Source organism: Melanotaenia boesemani, chromosome 1 (genome assembly GCF_017639745.1).
Source record: "Melanotaenia boesemani isolate fMelBoe1 chromosome 1, fMelBoe1.pri, whole genome shotgun sequence".
Lineage (NCBI taxonomy): Eukaryota > Metazoa > Chordata > Actinopteri > Atheriniformes > Melanotaeniidae > Melanotaenia > Melanotaenia boesemani.
In genome coordinates this window covers 30492636-30511987 of record NC_055682.1, presented here as the reverse complement: position 1 = coordinate 30511987, position 19352 = coordinate 30492636, and the positions used below count along the sequence as shown (strand labels likewise).

At 38.5% G+C, this 19352-nt stretch overlaps 1 protein-coding gene across 1 annotated transcript; it reads left to right on the top strand.

Moving 5' to 3' along the window:
- The first annotated feature begins 908 nt into the window (after window positions 1–908).
- slc12a4 (solute carrier family 12 member 4) lies at window positions 909–18969 on the top strand. The gene is made up of 24 exons (XM_041991997.1): window positions 909–1150; window positions 10016–10113; window positions 10202–10333; window positions 10689–10835; window positions 11169–11223; window positions 11538–11668; window positions 12109–12350; window positions 12707–12921; window positions 13158–13322; window positions 13582–13680; window positions 13829–13886; window positions 13989–14163; window positions 14366–14484; window positions 14671–14769; window positions 14905–15024; window positions 15159–15263; window positions 16011–16179; window positions 16534–16729; window positions 17037–17206; window positions 17516–17647; window positions 17913–18020; window positions 18176–18363; window positions 18538–18671; window positions 18775–18969. The coding sequence occupies exons 1-24, from the start codon at window positions 1015–1017 to the stop codon at window positions 18864–18866; spliced, it is 3285 nt and encodes a 1094-aa protein (XP_041847931.1). The 5' UTR covers window positions 909–1014; the 3' UTR covers window positions 18867–18969.
- Window positions 18970–19352: the final 383 nt, after the last annotated feature.

Sequence of the window (19352 nt, the reverse complement as noted above, 5' to 3'; positions counted from 1 at the left end):
CTGTATGACATCGGCTCTTTTGCTGATCATTTCTTCCATTAGAAATGACTAGCTAATATAACAAAGTTAAACAGAAAGCCTCTTCCACCAAGCAGTGCAACAGCAACTCTGAAATAGGCTCTCTAATGACAGCCTTTCTATGCAGTGTCTTTGATGAGTTCATGGTTTTATTAGTTAGCCTTTGCTCTTGGAAAGAGGAAGGTAAACATTGTCTTCATTCACTGGAGTTTATAGCTGAGCTTCTCACTGCTTCAACTGCTGTGGACCATCACTTTTTTTTTAAAATATGGTGATTTGACAACAAACAGTGAATGATCACCTCCTTATACTTTTGCAAATGTGTGTGAAGAAGCTGAATAATCCTGGGTTCAGAGGATGCAATAACATTGAGCTGCATAAACTAAGAGGACTGAAGACCTTTTCTGTTTTCTCTTTTTCTGTCAAACTGCCATTTCTTTCTTTTTTTCTTTTTGCTTTTTTTATTATTCCCTCTTCTCACTTTTTCCACTCTATGCTTCCATTTCACCAACATTGATTATTTTCCAGATGCCACGTTGCTGTCTGTGTGTTTTGGGAAAGGCGTGTACACACAGAGGAATGCCAGCGTGAACCTTGAACAGACAAGGACCATTATGACATACAGACAGCAGGACACCCTCCTCTCTCTCTCTCTCTCTCTCTCTCTCTCTCTCTCTCTCTCTCTCTGACCCAGTTCTTCATGGCTCTGGAATAAAAATACTAACTCCTCAATTTAAAGTAGTGTTTTATGTTGTTACATCCTTTTGAGGGGTGTGGGTGCCCTTCCAAATGCATCCTAACGGCACCATACCCTTTAAGTAAAAAAGAAAAAACAGGAGAGGCTGGCTTGTGGGCGGAGAATATGATAATACCCTCCAGAGGAAGTGAGCGCAGTGTAGTGGAATGTGCCATTAGTGGGAGTTGAGCTGAGGCTGGCTAACAGCTAGCCTGCTAAGTTGAGTTTGAGCTGGAGACGCAGAGGAGAGTGATTAGAACATGCCTCACTTCACAGTTGTACCAGTGAAGGATCAAGCTCAGTCCAGCTATGACAGCCTAGAGGGAATTAACTGGGTTGATTACAGGGATACTGGACAGGACTCTCTTGACCATCAAGATACTGTTGGTTCTGATGGTAAGTCTCACAACTGTTACAAGTAATTATCTCTCAGCTAGGACACAAAGTCACTTTCAGTTGAGAAAGTGAGTCCTCAAAGTGATACATGATGAGCAGGGCCCAAAGCAGGATGGATAAAACTTATTTTCTCCTAAGAGATTTATGAACAGCTGGTTGAATGGTTACCATGACAATTTTCCAAGACCAAAAAGTGCATTTTTACAGCAAGCAGGTCACTTTTTACAGGTCACTTTAGAGAAAATTGGATAAAAAGTTGCTTTTTTTGCTTATTTTTTGTTTGCAACTGGGCTGTATTTAAGCACAGCCTGAGGGATACACTAACAAAGGGAAAACAATAAAAGAGGAACGATACAACGGGGGTGGGGTTTTATGAAGGCCGGTACCACCACTGAAAAGAGAGAGCCTCAAGTGGTTCTTCACACAAAAGATGGAGCATTCTTTGTGCCTAGGAGGATTTCCTTTCATAGAGATTAGCTGCTCACAAGACAGGAGAAAACTTTCCCTCTTTGCATCTCTGCCTGAGTACGCCTCAGCTGTCCTTCACTTGTTTCTCAAGAAGAAGGAAGATGGTGTCTGAACAAGCTTATTCTATAGTAGAGCCTGGTTATGGGGGCTGAGAAAGAGATTTGTTTTTCTACTTGAAATAAAAGACACACATGGGCGTGGCCTCCAAATTAGACACCCACTCCATAGCAACGACTCCCAAAGCAAGGTTGGGCACAATCTTAAATAAATGACTTACAATATCTTGTTACTGAATGTTAGTGTGTACGTGGCTGAGCTCCGCTAAGTAACAGAAAGATGTGTTTAAGGCTGAAGAATCATAAAGTTATCTATGAGTTTATTCATTTTGCTTTGGTATGTATGTGTGAATGAATCATGAGAGTAAACAATATATGGCTGAGATGACCCACAAGTTACTAATCCAAGGGCTTGACTCGAGTAGGCTGGTATTTAATTCATAAAACTAGAAATCTCAGCACATTCTTTAGCTAGCTTGTATATTTATGGACAGCATGAAAGTCAGCCATTGCATCCAAATGACTGTTTAACACAAAATAAATTCAACTTAATTTATGGAAGAATCTCTTCAGGAGTGGGTTATGTTGCCTAAGCAGAATTATGCCCTAAAAATGGCTGTGATGATGGAAGAAAAAGGCAGATGAAAATAACCCACAGCATTACTTTTTTGAATGAGTTTCCTGCTGTTTAACCTTGTCTTCCTAAAGTCAAAATTCTCACTAACCCACCCGAGGAGAGCTTCCTGAAGTGCAAGAACAATAGGCATTAAACCATTAACGGATGACCATATACTGAAGAGAGTTAAAAGGAGGAGAGGAAGAAGGTGGTGAAACTGTGATTAATGACACAAAGTAAAGGGAACACGATGTGTTACAGTAAAGTACAAGTTTTTCTTTTTTTTTTTCTTTGCTTGTAGTTACTTCACCACAAAACCAGATTAGTACTAGAGTAACTATAGCCACATATGTAATAGAATTTCTCCTTCTTTAGGTTTTCCATGCAGTCATACAGTATTTCTATGGAAAAGTGGTCAGTGTGGTAAAAAAAAAATGTTCTGTTGGTACACAGAGGCTTTGTATGATTTCATTAAGGGAGTGGTGGCCTGGGCAACATTACAGGCTGTGTCTCTGCTGCGTAGTGTGACCAGTGGTCCATGGGGGAAGTGAGAGTGCAGAGTCTGTTCCAGGCTCTGAAGTCGGCTCTGTTCAGGACAGGGCAGGGCCAGCATTGCGGTCATAGTAATACTGCAATTCAGACCCTTAAATAACATTCACATTTTCAAGGAGGAAAATATGTTGCTGGTCTTAGTTTTCTTGTTTCATACATGCACAAAGCAGAGCATCTCTCTTCAAAAATCCTCTTTTTTTTTTTTTTTCTTTTCAACATTTAAGCTACATCAGAGTGCTGTTTTAGTTTTGTAAAAGAAAAAAAAATGTTGAAAGCCAAGAAGGGAGCGCCCTTCAAAGTTTGGGCATGCTGGAAAATTTGAGTGCATAGCTAACTTTTAGATCGGCTGCAGGGGATAAAAAAAAGGCTCATCCACAGTCATCTTAAGGAAACACAAGGTGAACTACATGTCAAATGCTCTGAGTCCTTAGACTTTGACACAGAATATTAAGCAGACATGGGCTCATCTGATCAAATTGAATGACTGATGCTTAAAAGCAGAAAAATATTGAAAGTCAACACTAAACTTTTTTCAGAAAGCCATTTCTTTTGTTTAAAATTTCATAATTAGAATGGCACTCAATGAGAATTGTGGTGGTAGCAGCTTTGGCTTTTCTAGAAAAACTATATGAAACCCATTTGACTTTAAAAAAGAAAGAAAAAAAAAACCACTGGAGAGATTCCAGAGAAGGAAAGCTGCCACAACATACAACATCCAAAGTTTGCAAATGATCTAATAAAGTTAACATTTCCTGGCAGAAATTAAATATTAACCTTATTCGGAAGAAAATATGCACAGACATATTTACAAAAAAATAAAATATCTCAGATAAACAACACACGTGTGTGTAAGAAGCATTGTCGTGCTTTGGGTTTGTGCTGATCCAGAGGAACATTTAGCGGTAGGGGACTAAATGTACTCTGATATGAGCAAATTTTGGAAACAAACATCACATTGCCTGTTAAAAACCTAAAAATGAACAGTTTCCTAAACATCGTCAGACATCTGTGGATAGACCTGAAACGATCAATGCAGGCAAGACTACACAGGAATTTCAAAGAACTAAAATTTTATGCAGTCAAAATGTTTAAAAATTCACCAAAAGCCTCCTTTCTGGCTAGTAATTTTAAAGCTGTAGCAGATTTGTCGGCTAGTCCAAGAGATGCTTAAGATTTTTCCATCAGTAACAATTGTGGGATCTGGGGAATGCTACCATGTGTTGTCTCTCTAATTTAGGAGAACTGTCATGCAAGCTGGCATGCCATTTAAATAGCCCATGACAGATAAACTACTGTGGAGTATAAATCTGGAACTTATCACAGATGTAAAGCAAATTTAGATACAGATATGCTTGAGCATTAGGCTTAATAACTAAGTTAGGGGTTGCAACAATTCTTAAGGATAGGTAGTTATATAGATGACCATTGCCTCATTATCATTTTACATTCATTTTTTAGTTTTTCTTATCAATAAGGCGAAAACCGATTATGTAGAAAACATTAAACAACAAAATGAATAAAGCGTCTATGTAGAAACTAGATCACTTGCTGTATTTTTTTTTTCTTTAATGCATAATAAATGGGAATCTTGTGAAGGTTCTGGGAGATTGCTTCTGCTCTGTTGCGTTTAGATGTTGTGGCATTAAATTAAATTACTTATTTTTTGTTAACAGTGTTGTCAGTTTAAATTCCTAGAAACACAGTTCACACTGCTGCTCAGAGAGTCATGGGAGGAAAACTGTGAGCTGGGCTGCAAGGCTGCTCTCTCTTTCCTGAATGAGTTTCATGTTAGACCTACAGATGAACAGTAATGGTCATAAATTAGGACACAAACCAGTCCATTCCTTCTGAATGACTAGAAGTAGAAACATTTAACTGTTATAGGAAATAAATAAAAGCACTTTTAAATAATACATTTACAAGGGAACTTTAAAGATGTATTTTGATATTCGAGCATAACAAAACATCCCTGGGTGATTGACAGCATCTCAGAAAAACAAGAACTTGATTCTGGAGTCTGCTGACAAGAAAAAACATCCACATGCTCTCTATTACTTCATTAGGGGAAAAAATTTCCATCATTAACTTACTTATTCATCGTGGTTGTTATGTAGCACCAAAAGAATAGAGTTAAAGCCTTTACAACTTGTTCTGTAACAGTTACAAACACCAACTCACACTTTAGTATTGCCACATTTTGGTTTAAAAAATGTGTAGGTGTTAGTCAGGTTCTACATAAAAGAACTAACATTAGAGCCTGTTTTTTTTTCCTCCACCAGAGCTTGCTGTATGTGACACTAGTATTCACAAACATAAACCATCTGCAGAGCAAATACACAACTTTAAACTATTTTTGCAAAGCTTCTAAAGGCACATATTCTGCATGCACAGACCGCACTTCCCTGTAGGTCTGTTTATCCATTAGAGCCACACACACTGACATCTTCATTTAGTTCCTCTGTGTCTTTTTGAAAGTCTGCATTACAGTTCGCTGCACCCCTTCCCACCCACCTTTACTCCCTGAGGTAATCAGACTGAGCTGCCATCCTTTTCTCATCATTAGTGCATATCAAAGTTAATATGTTTTGCTGCAAGGCTCAGCAGGTTAGCGTTCCTCTGCTCTTTTCAGATTCTACCCTGCATGGAACACAACCATTATAGCTAACTTTGGCCAAGTGCTGTAACAGCGCTTCCGTGGTATTTGCCATGGGCTATGGTGCAAAGAGAAGTGAATTCAAATAGCACAAAGCAAGACTTTTGATTTGAACTAAGTAGTTTCTTTTTAAAAGCATAGTTTTTTTTTTGTTTTGTTTTCTTTTGGTGAAATATGTATCATCTGATTTTCTTGGATATTTAAGTGCATTGTGGAACAGTCACAGAACTGTAGGTCAATTTTTGGAAAAGAGTTTGTGTGGTATGGATAACCCTCGTTTAGCCCACAGCTTGCACAGAAATGGGAGACGCACTAGGCATACTGCATTTAGTATGTGACAAAAACTGTTTACAGATTGGTGTTTGGCTCACGGTGATGAATTATACTATGACATAATCGTTTTTTTTAAACACAATGAAACAAATTGGAATGTCTTTTGGCAGATTTATTACTCCTGCTTTAGGAGTAATAAATCACTGAAGGTTTAAGATTGTGATGGTTGTTGGAATAGTTTCTTCTCAAAAAGTAATGCAAGACTTTTTCAGCCTCAGGATTGTTTTCCTCAGGCAACTACTGTAGCTTGAAAAATCATGGCAGTTTCTAGACAGTTGTGTGAGAGGCACTGAAAGTGGGGGTAAGCAGTTTGCAGGCCCAGAGATGTGTATTGAGCTGAATACAGTGAACAAGAAAGAACAAGTTCACCCTTTACACATTTGAGCTGCTGCCATCCAACTGTTGTATCATGTTTGCCCAACCGAGTTAGTTGCATCTATCTCTGCTTTGAAAGGGGGATTTTAATAAAAAAAAAAACAAAAAAAAAAAAACAAAGGAAGCAAGTGTAATGAATGTAGAGCAATGGATATGTCTTTATTTTTCTCCCAGAAACATCCCTTTTGTTAGATAAACACCACTTACCAACCTTAACCATCACAACTGAATATCTAACCCTAACCTCGACCTAAATCAAAGCTGTCAGATCCTCAGGTGCAAGTGGCTCCTTTTGACCTCACAAATGTAGGAAATCATCCTGAAATATGTGTACAACCACACATTTACATAAGCCTACCACCTCTAAGTGTGTGTAATCAGTGGTAAGTTCTAAGTGCCTCCACTGAGTGCACTGAGCTTTGACGCCTTTGCCTCCCAGTCTTAAGTCTTAAATGTTTATTAAAGAGGGAGTTTAGCAAAGAGGTTTTTTTTTCTAAACCTAAGAAGCTAATGAACAGCGAATCAGCTTAAAAACAGAAAGGATAGGCACTTTATTGTTAAGTTGTTTTTTCCTCTCTTGATTGACTTTCTCTCTTGGACATTAGCAGCCTTATTCACCACAAAATTGCTTGTAATTTACATAATGTAAATGTTTTAAAGTTGCTTTACAGCTGATACTTTTTGGTTAGACATTATAGGGTTCTGCTTTTGCAAGCTTTTCCCTTTAGAAGCTTTGATATGATTTAAGGTTATGCAGGATGTTTCCTTGACATACATGGATCATGGTTTATTTTTATCCTGATGCATTAGAAGAATATCATGATTTTGACTTTGCCAAATCTTTGTCTTGATCACCTATCCATAAAAGTTGGTCACATCTGCCTTAATGTAATTAATAATAATGTAATTACAATGTAATTAATTATAGTTCAAATACTCCTAACTCAGTGCCCACAGCAGTGCCCACAGCTAATCACAGAAAAGTTTAACTCCTTATGCATTGTTTTTTTACCACTAGTTCCACTACTACATTGCTTTCAGACAAAAAGAATTTACGATGACAACTAAGTAAAAATATATTGGCCATATATATAATATTAATAATTAAAAAAATAAAGTTTCTAAATTCTCTCAGATAAAATTAGCTCTCTTCTGCAAACATGCCTATCTTTGATCTTCTGGCTGATGACATGTCAGCACACGTCGCTGTGAAGCCTGCTGTTCTGTGCACACAGCATGATGCCTATGTGCCTTCATAACACTCCAGTTAATCTTTAATCCTTCCAGTTAGACATTTAATGTGAAGTTATTACCTAGAGACCCCTGCTGTCTTCTCAGCCCCATGTTAAAGCAGCATTGACTGAGCAGAAGTCCGTGCCAGGTAGTGGACCAGGACCAGACTGGGACACAAAGTCAGGCTCACTGAGTCAGGCCACCCCAACTCATACACCGCATGCTCACGCTTGTACAAGTGTACACAAACACATGTGGACTATTTTGAACGGTATGTATGTTTGCTCCAGCAGGACCCACCAAATATTTCATGCAGTATAGTAAGCCATGTCATTACAATGCAAATACAAAAAGATACAACAAACACACATGCCATATGGAATTGTTAACGAAAAACTCAGACATTAACATTTAACCAACAAGTATGAAAAGCTGCAATCACATCATTTACAACCAGATAAATATACTGACACAGTTATTAAGTTAAAAGGTTCACTCATCTGCATTTAACCTAAATTAATAAAATGTTTCTCATTGGCACAGTTTTGCAGCTGTTTCTGGATTGGACAAGGACAGATGTGTACAGTAAGAATACGGACCAAGCAGCCAAAGATTCAAATTAGCCACCTGTCCCAGACCAGTCCCAGCCTGGTCTGGACATTCACAGATAGAAAGCATGTTTCCCTTTATTGTCTCCATTACGCAGTTACATTTAAACAACACTAGAGGGCAGTATTGAGTTGTCAGTGTTTTGCAAACACAACCGGAATTAATCTTCATTCTATGGCATTTTAATCTATGAGCAGAAAGGTTAAGTATCTAAATAAGCCTTTTTGCATTATCTAGATTTTTCTTTTAGAATACCAGAGCCATGGGGCATCTTACTGCAACTGCAGAAGCAAACATTTTTTTTTTTTTTCCAATTAAGCATCCAGACGTGCAACAGACTCAAATATGTGTCAAGGCCAGGGTCTTTGTATTCTCATAAGCAAACATGCGCCTTGCATATGTGTATGCACATGTTTAGATATATATGCATGAGTGCAGTCCGGCTTTTATTTGTGTTGTCTGGTCGGACATCTTTGAAGAGGAGCAGACTATGGGGATCTGTCTTATTCAGAGAAAAAGCAAGTCACCATATTGTAAACCTTGCATTTTTAACATCAAGATATGGTTTAAATTAAGCTGAGGTCAAGTGTCCAGCAAAATAAATGTAATTACAGTACCAGTCATATATTGGGGCATCCTTAATCATTTAAAATTAATGGGTACATTATTTTTTTTATTCCTAAAATTTATGCGTGGTTCTGTGTGTAATCTGCTGTGCACTATTTAAGTGTGTATATTTGTGTCTGTGCACATGTGTGAATTACCACAGTTCCTTCTCTCTCAACCTAACTCTCTCCCACACACACTTTTTGTACACCATGTGCTGGATCAGCCCCTAAATGAGTATTCACCCTGGGTGACTGGGTGTCCTGGATAGTAATCGACAATTCCCCAAGCTACAGCACAGAGCCTACTCTCTTGCAAACTGCACACGAAACATAACTATGCTTCCCCACAGCATTATTAGCAATGGGACACAGAGCACAGGTGAGTGAGGACTTGCACTGAAGGTCATCCAGCACAGTTGAGAATATTTTTGCTTTATTTTTAAAATTGTTTTAATTTTAATCCCACTTAGTAAGTTGGCCAGCTTTCTGTTGCAGAATTAATTCAGTCATCAAGATGCCGCTGTCAAAGTTTACATGCTCTAATAACTCAAGGTTAAGTAATTTCTTGATAATGAGGTGTGTGCATGCCTACGAGTGAGTGTGTGTGATAACGTTTGCTGTGCTACCTTACTTACCATAATTGCCCCAGTCGCTGTGCTTATCTCTGTTTGATTCTTTCTTCAAAAGCAGAAATAAATGAGAGTGGAATCTAATTACATCCCTGTTTATCACCTGGACTTTGCTCTGTTGTTCTGTGCTGGTTTTTGCCCCTTTCATTTATTTTTTTTTCTTTTTCCATTTTCACTGTGTGAATTGTGTCTGAAATGTATTGCTACATGGACATTGTTGAGATCTTTCAATTATAATTAATAGTGACAGATAAAAGCTAGGAAGAGAAGACCATGGCAAAAAGTACATTTGTTTTTCTTTTTATCAGTTTCTTTTCCAGCAGTCGCGCTTTTTTTCCCCCTAATGGAGATTTTATCTCAGTAATGCCACACATCTCTTTGAAGACTGAGCTTTAAGATTTGGTCAAATGTCATATTTTCTTGTTGCTTTGGATTCAGAAACACGGTTGTTTTAGCTTTTTATCAAGTCAGATGGTGTTATTTTAATTCAAACTGGCATTTATTTTTTATCCACTTTGCAAACAGACACACACATTGAGACTTAATACCATCTGTGACACCACTTTGTTAAGAAACAAACTAATTGTGATTGTAAAGGGGAATGTTATTGTTAAGGCCAAATAGTCATAGAGCAGAATGTAATTATACTCACACGTAGTTTATGCTTGTGTTTTGGTGATTTCTTGGCATTTATGTCAATTTTAAAGTTGTATTTTCTTGCTCACTCCAACAGGACTTGGGAATCATAAAGAAGACAGCCCTTTTCTTAACAGCGCTGATGCTTCTGGCAAGAAAAATGATTTCTATGACAGGAACCTGGCTTTGTTTGAGGTCTGTTTTTTTTTCACTTTACAGTTTTTAATTAAATGGTTAACTAAAATCTCCCTTAAAATTAGCTTAATCTTCTCTCTTCTTCCAGGAAGAGCTGGACATCCGACCAAAAGTTTCTTCTCTGCTCAGCCGTTTGGTCAACTACACCAACGTCACACAAGGGGCCAAGGAGCATGAAGAAGAAGAGAGTGCTGAGACTTCTCGTAGGAAGACCCCCAAGGTTAGTAGTTATGAAGGGCCAAGGGAACATATACCTCACTGTTTTGATAATGTGTACACTCAGCCTTTTGAGGTTTGGAAACATTATACTGTACTGCTGGCTCTCTACCTGCCTTCTCATTTAAGTTATTAAGGCTTGTTGATAGATTGCTATGACCTTGGACATTCTGCAGTTAAGCCATCCCCATGTAGGACCTGGGTACACGCAAAGCACTGATAACATGATTGACTGACCTTTAAAAAGTACATCAATCAATACTAACGATCACTACACTTGTTCCCCTAAATGTCATGCTCAATACTCCCCTCTCTCTCCTTTCTCCCACTCTGTTGTTCCAACTCTGTCTCTCTGCCAGTCACCCAACATGGGAACTCTGATGGGCGTCTACCTACCATGTCTCCAGAACATCTTTGGTGTCATTCTTTTCCTCCGATTGACATGGATTGTGGGAATGGCAGGCATCATACAGTCCCTCCTGATTGTCCTTATGTGCTGCTCATGTGTTAGTATTTGCACAAATTTTGCACACAGATATACACTAAGATGCTTTTATCACCAATACAGGCCAGGATGTTATTGCTGCAATAGTTGATGAAATCCCAAGACTTGCATAAACAGCAGCCATTATGTAAAGCAAATAATATCACTTTGACTTTTGTTATGAACGTCACAGGCTATATATGCCAAAAAAAATAGGATTACTTTATATGAGATGGAAGCTGGGATATGTTTCAGTTATCAGTTTGATGTGTGAATGTTAACACCCACAGCGAGCCTTTTAGACTTTGTGTGCATCCTAAACAGTGTTTTGTTATTTTTTATTTTTCTGATGTAGACAATGCTGACAGCCATATCTATGAGTGCCATTGCTACTAATGGTGTTGTTCCAGGTAATACTCTGTTCTCCTCACTGTGAAAGTCTCTTGTCATTCATTTACTCTGCACTGATTTTCACCTTTTCTATAAAAACCTATTTCATAAATGTGACACAGCTGAGAAGACATCATTATGACTTAAAGCTCCTCTTTGTGTTTTTAAGCGGTATCTCCGGACCACTCAGAAGTGCAAAGGAGACATTTTTCTTTCTTTACTCTTCCTCTTAGGGCCAATAGAAATTTACATCATGTCCACTGTGTGTAGTAAAACTGGGAGAGTTGCAGTGGATTTCAATGTGTGACTCTCTATTTTGTTTTGTCTTTGATAGCTGGAGGGGCATATTTCATGATCTCACGTTCACTTGGTCCAGAGTTTGGAGGAGCTGTGGGGCTGTGCTTCTACCTGGGCACCACCTTTGCCTCTGCCATGTACATACTGGGAGCCATTGAAATCTTCTTGGTCAGCTTATTGACACGTCATTCTTTACATCTTAACTCACATTTATCTGCTAAAATATTATTCCTAAACATATTATTAAATATTAAAATATAAATAACCTATTACTATTAAACTTTGTTACATCTTATGTTATGTTTATATAAATTCTTTGCCCTTTGACCAGCAAGGTCAAACCTTAGTAAAGACCCTCTAAAAGCCATGCTGAATATTAAGTACATTTCAATCAAATTCAACTCAAAACTGTCCAGCATTATTGGGGGGAAGCTGGATTGAACTATTACAATGATTGCATGATCCTGATAGTGAAGCACAGAGATGGGAGAGGTATGATATGGTCTGCATGAGTGCAAAAAGTGTTGATAACATTTATAGATGATAAAATCTAACATCACAAAGTTATAAAATCATTAATGTGCCTGTGTTGTTTTTCCCCTCTTTAGAAATATCTGGTCCCCCAGGCGGCCATCTTTCATGCCACAGAGCCCCTGGGGAGTGACGGTGCCTTGCTCAACAATATGCGGGTCTACGGTTCTTTATGCCTCAGTTTGATGGCTGTGGTGGTTTTTGTAGGGGTCAAGTATGTCAACAAGCTGGCCTCCCTCTTCCTGGCATGTGTCATAATCTCAATTGTCTCCATTTATGCTGGGGCAATCAAATCTATGACTCATCCGCCGGAATTCCCGTAAGTGCTGTAAAAATAAACTTGTTTGGACACTGGACAGGATGTGGTGGGAATTATGAGGCCCCTTAATGTAGAATAAGCCTCTTTTTGGACAAAAGTGCTAATATTGCAGTATTGCATCCCCCATGCTGCTGTGACAATTACTTGCATACAGAGAGTTTTCCATCATTACTGTTTAAGACATGGATCATTCTGTGATAGCCAAAAGAGACAACATGTGGAAATAACTCTGAACTAACTGTTAGTAATTATGATAAATAACAGCCATATGGTGATGATGACATTAATGGAGGAGCTGATTGTGATTAACATTGGAATGACTTGGATATGTGCCTGTGTTATGGTTATTGCTGCAGGATCTGCATGTTGGGAAACAGGACTTTGGTGAGAGATCGCTTTGATGTATGTGCAAAGACTGTAATTAAGGAAAACATCACAGAGCCCAGTAAGCTGTGGGAAACGTTCTGTCTACCTGGGAACATAAGCAGTGCTCAGTGTGATGACTACTTTATCCAGAACAATGTGACAGAGATACAGGGCATCCCTGGATTGAGCAGTGGGATTATCAGAGGTGAATTTTCATACTAAACACTGTGGTTGTAATGTTATTGTTTACCAATAAACCAAACTACATAGTTTTACAAGTCAGTATTTATCTTAAAGCATAATTAAGATGTTTAGAGATTGCTAAATGGAAACTGTACTGTATTAAACAAACATTTTGTACCATAGAAATAGATACAGACTAATTTAACAATAGCCTAATGTCAAGCTAATTGTTTACTTTAATGTGTTTTTCTACTACAGAGAATATGTGGGGCAACTACCTGCAAAAAGGGGAGATTTTGGAGAAGGCAGGACTACCATCAGTGGATGCCCACAGTACTATTGAGCACTTTATAAACTACGTGTCAGCGGACATTGCTACATCTTTCACTCTTCTGGTGGGAATCTTTTTCCCTTCTGCCACAGGTATGACGGTGCTACCAAGCTCAGTTACAAAATTTGAGTGTGCTTCTTTTTATTAAATTCCATTAGACATATGTTTCATGCAGTATGAGGCTATGAAATGTGTTATTTTTTTTATTTATTTATTTTTATTTACTTTTTATGAATGAAGCAATTTGTTTAAATGAGTGAGATGCAGTAAAATATTAAGGCCTTACTGTAATCCAACCAGAAGGGGGCACTGTTTAACGTTTTTTGCATCTCCTTGCTCTCCTTTTTGCAGGTATCATGGCAGGCTCCAACAGATCTGGTGATCTACGGGATGCTCAGAAATCCATCCCTGTGGGAACTATCTTAGCCATTTCCACTACTTCACTTGTTTGTATCCTGCACTTTGTGTGCGTGTGTGTGTATGTGTGTGTGTAAAAACACACAGTAAATCTTCTTATTTCAGAGGATAGGAAACCAGATTATTAGTACATTTTGTTAACATTGATGCCATCTACAGCTCCTTGACCTCTTGTGTTCAGATATAAGTTCTGTAGTCCTGTTTGGGTCCTGTATAGAAGGGGTAGTGCTGAGGGACAAGTAAGTTTCTTTGTATTCTCCCGGATTAGAGATTAAGTAAAATAAAAGTATAGGCTGCATGATCATAAAACCCAGTCATACGCAGACATAATTTACTTGCAGGTTTGGGGATGCAGTTCAGAGGAACCTTGTGGTGGGGACTCTCTCCTGGCCATCTCCATGGGTAATTGTTATCGGCTCTTTTTTCTCTACTGTTGGAGCAGGCCTTCAATCCCTTACCGGGGCTCCAAGACTTCTTCAGGCGATTGCCAAGGATAACATCATTCCCTTCCTAAGGGTGAGACAGGAAATATTTATTACATTCCATTTTAGGTTTTCTTAAAAAGATACAAGCACGTGTATAAATGACCTCAACATTTTCATACATATGTTGCGCCACAAAACTTTTCATCAGAAAATATTTGACTTGCAAGTATATTTGAATAATGATACACAGCCAAATATGAACTGATTTGCATTGATGCAATTTTTTGTTGTAGGTGTTTGGTCATGGAAAGACTAATGGAGAGCCTACATGGGCACTGCTACTGACTGCTCTCATAGCTGAGCTGGGGATCCTTATTGCCTCACTGGACATGGTGGCTCCCATCCTTTCTATGTAAGCCTACATGATAAACACATGCCATTTCCACATACAAAATCAAATTGGTATATACAGCACAAACGGGCTGACCTTATTTCATCAACACCTTCAAGCTTACCTCTCATATTTCTTTCTCTCAGACATGCGTTCCTGTATTATCCACTTAGAATTTGTTGTTCTGTTGTTTCTTTTTTTCAATAGGTTCTTCTTGATGTGCTATCTCTTTGTTAACTTAGCCTGTGCAGTGCAGACTCTTTTACGAACACCTAATTGGAGGCCAAGGTTCAAATATTACCACTGGTGGGTAAAGATGTTGCATATTTATGCTATTTAAAGACATTTTAATGTGTTCACGCTCTTTGCAGCAGCCATGTTGTGGCAGTAGCTCTTCTTATCAATCATATTACAATGTTTGCATATGTGTTACACCCACAGGGCTCTATCATTCCTTGGTATGAGTATGTGTCTGGCTCTTATGTTCATATCCTCCTGGTACTATGCTATAGTAGCCATGGGCATCGCTGGGATGATCTACAAATACATTGAGTACCAGGGGTATGTATGGATGAGTTTGATGTCCTACTGCGGTATTTTTAATTAAATTTGTTATAAGGATCGATGTGTCTTTGTCAGGCTTGCATCTTAATATACAACTGATACATCTGTTTATCTTTCACAAACAAACTTAGAGCAGAGAAGGAGTGGGGAGACGGCATAAGGGGCCTATCCCTTAGTGCTGCACGATATGCACTGCTGAGATTAGAGGTTGGGCCTCCACACACCAAGAACTGGAGGTAAAGCCATACCAGCAGGGGACACTACAAGTATTTCCTCATCAACACTGACATTTGGATTGTTTTTTCAAGGACCCACATTTGAAAGTTTGGACAGTCACTTATTTGAAAAGCAGAGTGTTGGTTTGTGCACTTTTTGTAAGATAACATGCCACACTGCAATAACCACAATGAAGTAGCACTCCTCCCACACTGACACTGTAGCTGCAGTTTTAAATGCAAAGCAAAGAACAGAAGGCAGGCATTATACTGATAAAACTTAAGCCCAACCACTCACTGAATGCTAACTTCATCCAAACTGAGATAAACTTGGCAGGTTATTTATTAATACATATACAATGACTTTTTTGTCTTGAAAATGCCAGTGTGACCTAATTCACACTGAAATATAAAGCATTTGTAGATAGAAATCATGTAGAAAACAACATTACCAAGTTGTCTGATAAACTTTTTGATTTTATCTGAATCTATACTTCCTGTGAAACAAATCCTTCCAAATGAAGAATTACTTAAATAAAAATACTTTAAAAATGAATCAATAGTCAAAATTGATTAAGCTACAGATGTAATGTCTACAAAAGCATTTAATTGACGAATACAGTAAGAAATGATGGGCAGTGACCAGCCCACCTTGTGATCAGCATTTACTAATATCCTTGTGTTTTTTTCCAGGTATTCAGTTCATATAGTGAAAGCAGAGACGCAGTTTTTCAACTTGTACAAACACCTATGATTTGTGCACTGCAGGCCTCAGCTATTGGTGCTGTTGAAGTTGGATGAGGATCTCCATGTTAAATATCCCCGACTGCTCACCTTCGCCTCACAGCTGAAGGCAGGGAAGGGTCTGACTATTGTTGGCTCTGTTATCCAGGGTAACTTTCTGGACAGCTATGGGGAAATGCAGGCAGCTGAACAGGTAAATACTGGAAAGTGGTGTATTGTTCTCTCTTGTACAGTGCTGTTGACTGTGCCCCTGCCGATTGTTAAAGATGAAAAGCCTTTGTCATTTGAAAAAGATGATGAGACAAACATGGTTCTTTGTATTCGTATGAATTTATTTTGAGCTCATTTTTGAGGTTTTGTTTATTTATGTATTTTGACATTTTAACCAAATGGCACAGCGCCAATTCTGAGCTGAATATATGGTGAAAAACATTAATTTCATGTAAAAAAAAAAAAAAAGGTTTCTATAATATTTTGGAAAATGCTTGCTAAATAACTGAAATAATGTTCACTCACTGTAATAAGGACCTGATGTTCAATCCTCCAGGCCATTAAGAACATGATGGAGATTGAGCGGGTCAAAGGTTTTTGCCAAGTTGTGGTGGCCACTAAGGTGCGGGAGGGCATTGTCCATTTGATCCAGTCATGCGGTCTTGGAGGGATGAAACACAACACTGTGGTGATGGGCTGGCCATATGGCTGGAGACAGAGTGAGGACCCTCGAGCCTGGAAGACTTTTATCAGTAAGTGTCTGATCCCACAACATTGTAGTTTACCACCTCAGTCAGCTTGATTATTGTTGTATTGCTGCGAATTAGTGTGTAGTATTCACACATGAGTGATCGCCACCTCTGCGTTATAATAGATTTACAGCTGGCTTGCAATAAATGTTGTACTTAGAAATCTCACTGCTCAGTGTGCAGAGAGATTTGAAGTGAGGAAATGAAGTCAGATAGCAGTGAGATTTCTATCTGACTTCATTTCCTCACATGCAGTAGGTGTATTCATGTATGTAAATGTCTCAGCCAGTGTGTTTTCATCACCACTCAGACACAGTCCGCTGCACCACAGCTGCTCACCTGGCCCTCATGGTGCCCAAAAATGTGTCCTTCTATCCAAGCAACCATGAACGCTTCACAGATGGTAACATTGATGTGTGGTGGATTGTCCATGATGGAGGGATGTTAATGCTGCTGCCTTTCCTACTTAAACAGCACAAGGTAAGTAAAATTACTGTGCTATACTTATATTAAGTTACTGTTTGTTTAAATGTTATATTACTTTAAAAGTTGTATTTTTACTATTTCTAGCATGGACACTTTTTTTTATAAAAAAAAATCAAATAGTTTATTAAAAGATTTTGAACTGTAAATGTGAACATGACACATTCTTACCTTAAATAATCTTGGTTAGTTTTATGTTTGTATCATTCTGGAAATACATTGTTGTTATTTTATGATAAATTTGTGCAAGTGACTATGTACACAACACGTACATTAAATACACCATAAATTACTTCTGTGTTTTAGGTCTGGAGGAAATGCAAGATGCGCATCTTCACTGTGGCCCAGATGGATGACAACAGCATCCAAATGAAGAAAGATCTGGCCACATTCCTTTATCAGCTGAGAATAGAAGCTGAAGTGGAGGTGGTGGAGATGGTGAGAGTTCCTCTTACATAACTGCAGATTTAAGAAATGGTGATGATCAGATAAAACTGTGCTGACAACATCAAGTTTGTTTTTGTTACATTTCTGTGCAAATTATTGTTTCAACCAAATTATATACAAACAAGTTCCAAACATGGTGATCCCACTATATCTGATAACAGTGAAAAAAAGATACAGATTTGGAGGTGTAATAATTTAATAAACATGTTTGTCTTGTGTTAATGGTTCACATAATGTTTCTCAAATGGGATTTCAGCACGACAGTGACATCTCAGCTTACACTTATGAGCGGACATTAATGATGGAGCAGAGGTCACAGATGTTAAGGCAGATGAGGCTATCCAGCGCAGAAAGACAAAGAGAGGTATGTTGAAACTGTGAAAGTCGCAATCTTCGGATATAAAAAGGAAAAAAAGTCAGTTAAAGTCATGCATGTTTAAGAGTTTAGTCAAATGTTTTAAATTATGAAGTACTGTATGCTGACAATCAAGCATTATTACTCTCCCATGGCATCTGCAGGCCCAGCTGGTTAAAGACAGACACTCGTTGGTTCGTATGGGGAGTCTGTACTCTGATGAGGAAGAGGAGGTGGTTGAAGCCCCTTTAGATAAAGTTCATATGACGTGGACTAGAGAGAAGTGTGAGGCTGAGAGGAGAAACCGGAACAATGCTCCTGAGAACTTCAGAGAACTCATGAGCCTAAAACCGTGAGTGGAATTCAGTTCACCTTTAGCTTTCTCCCTACTCTAAAATTATGTTAAATGTTTTGCATGCTCATTTTGAATGCATCTCTGTTGGAAATGATGAAAACTTACTTACAAATGCTCCAAATATGTTTCTTCATGACAGCAATTAAACTGTCCTCCTTTGCCCCTCTGCAGGGATCAGTCCAATGTGCGACGGATGCACACTGCTGTGAAGCTGAATGAAGTAATAGTCAATAGGTCCCACGATGCTCGATTAGTGCTGCTTAACATGCCAGGGCCACCTCGCAATACAGACGGAGATGAAAACTGTATCCTTTACCATAATGATCAACAAAGCTGTTTTGTGCTGCAATCAATATGCAGAGCGTTAATATTTAAATTCTACTTTGACCTCCTTAACTCGTTGCTCAGATATGGAGTTTCTGGAAGTGTTGACAGAAGGTTTGGAAAGAGTGCTGCTGGTGAGAGGGGGAGGGCGGGAGGTCATCACAATCTACTCATGACCAGTCAGGAGCTGCTGTGCAACAGCTTTGGCTTCATCACAACACATTCCACCTGTGAAAAGGAGGCAGCACCTGATTTGCTTTCAGACAGTTCTGGGTAGATGCGATATTTTGTAACTTTTTGTATTGACTTTTGAGTGCAAAAGAGGTTAATTCTATTCTTGTAGAATATTGATATACGAGTGTGCCTATCTACCAGTCTGTTTATTCATTACAAATGAATACTTTTACTGTTCCCCTTCAAAGTCAGTACTGGTTTTGTCAAACATAAACTTTATGTAAGTACTTTTTATGTATGGGTCAGACATGTAATAGTTAACCTATATTTGAAGATATGAAAGACAGAACTGCAATGAGTACCAGTTAAGTCTCGCTTCAGAATGTGCAATAGCTATGTTTGTCCACAATGCATAAATGTAGTAGTGTAATAATTAAGGCTATGAAATTGTAAGAGGGCAGCTTGTTTTAAGGGCAGAGTTCACATGA

What these genes read in the sequence shown, in the direction of transcription:
- slc12a4 (XM_041991997.1), top strand. Translation starts at nt 1,015, where the DNA reads ATGCCTCACTTCACAGTTGTACCAGTGAAGGATCAAGCTCAGTCCAGC. An exon ending in ACATCATTCCCTTCCTAAGG is followed by an intron (nt 14,164 to 14,365) that starts GTGAGACAGGAA and finishes TTTTTGTTGTAG; the next exon opens with GTGTTTGGTCATGGAAAGAC. An exon ending in AGGTTCAAATATTACCACTG is followed by an intron (nt 14,770 to 14,904) that starts GTGGGTAAAGAT and finishes TTACACCCACAG; the next exon opens with GGCTCTATCATTCCTTGGTA.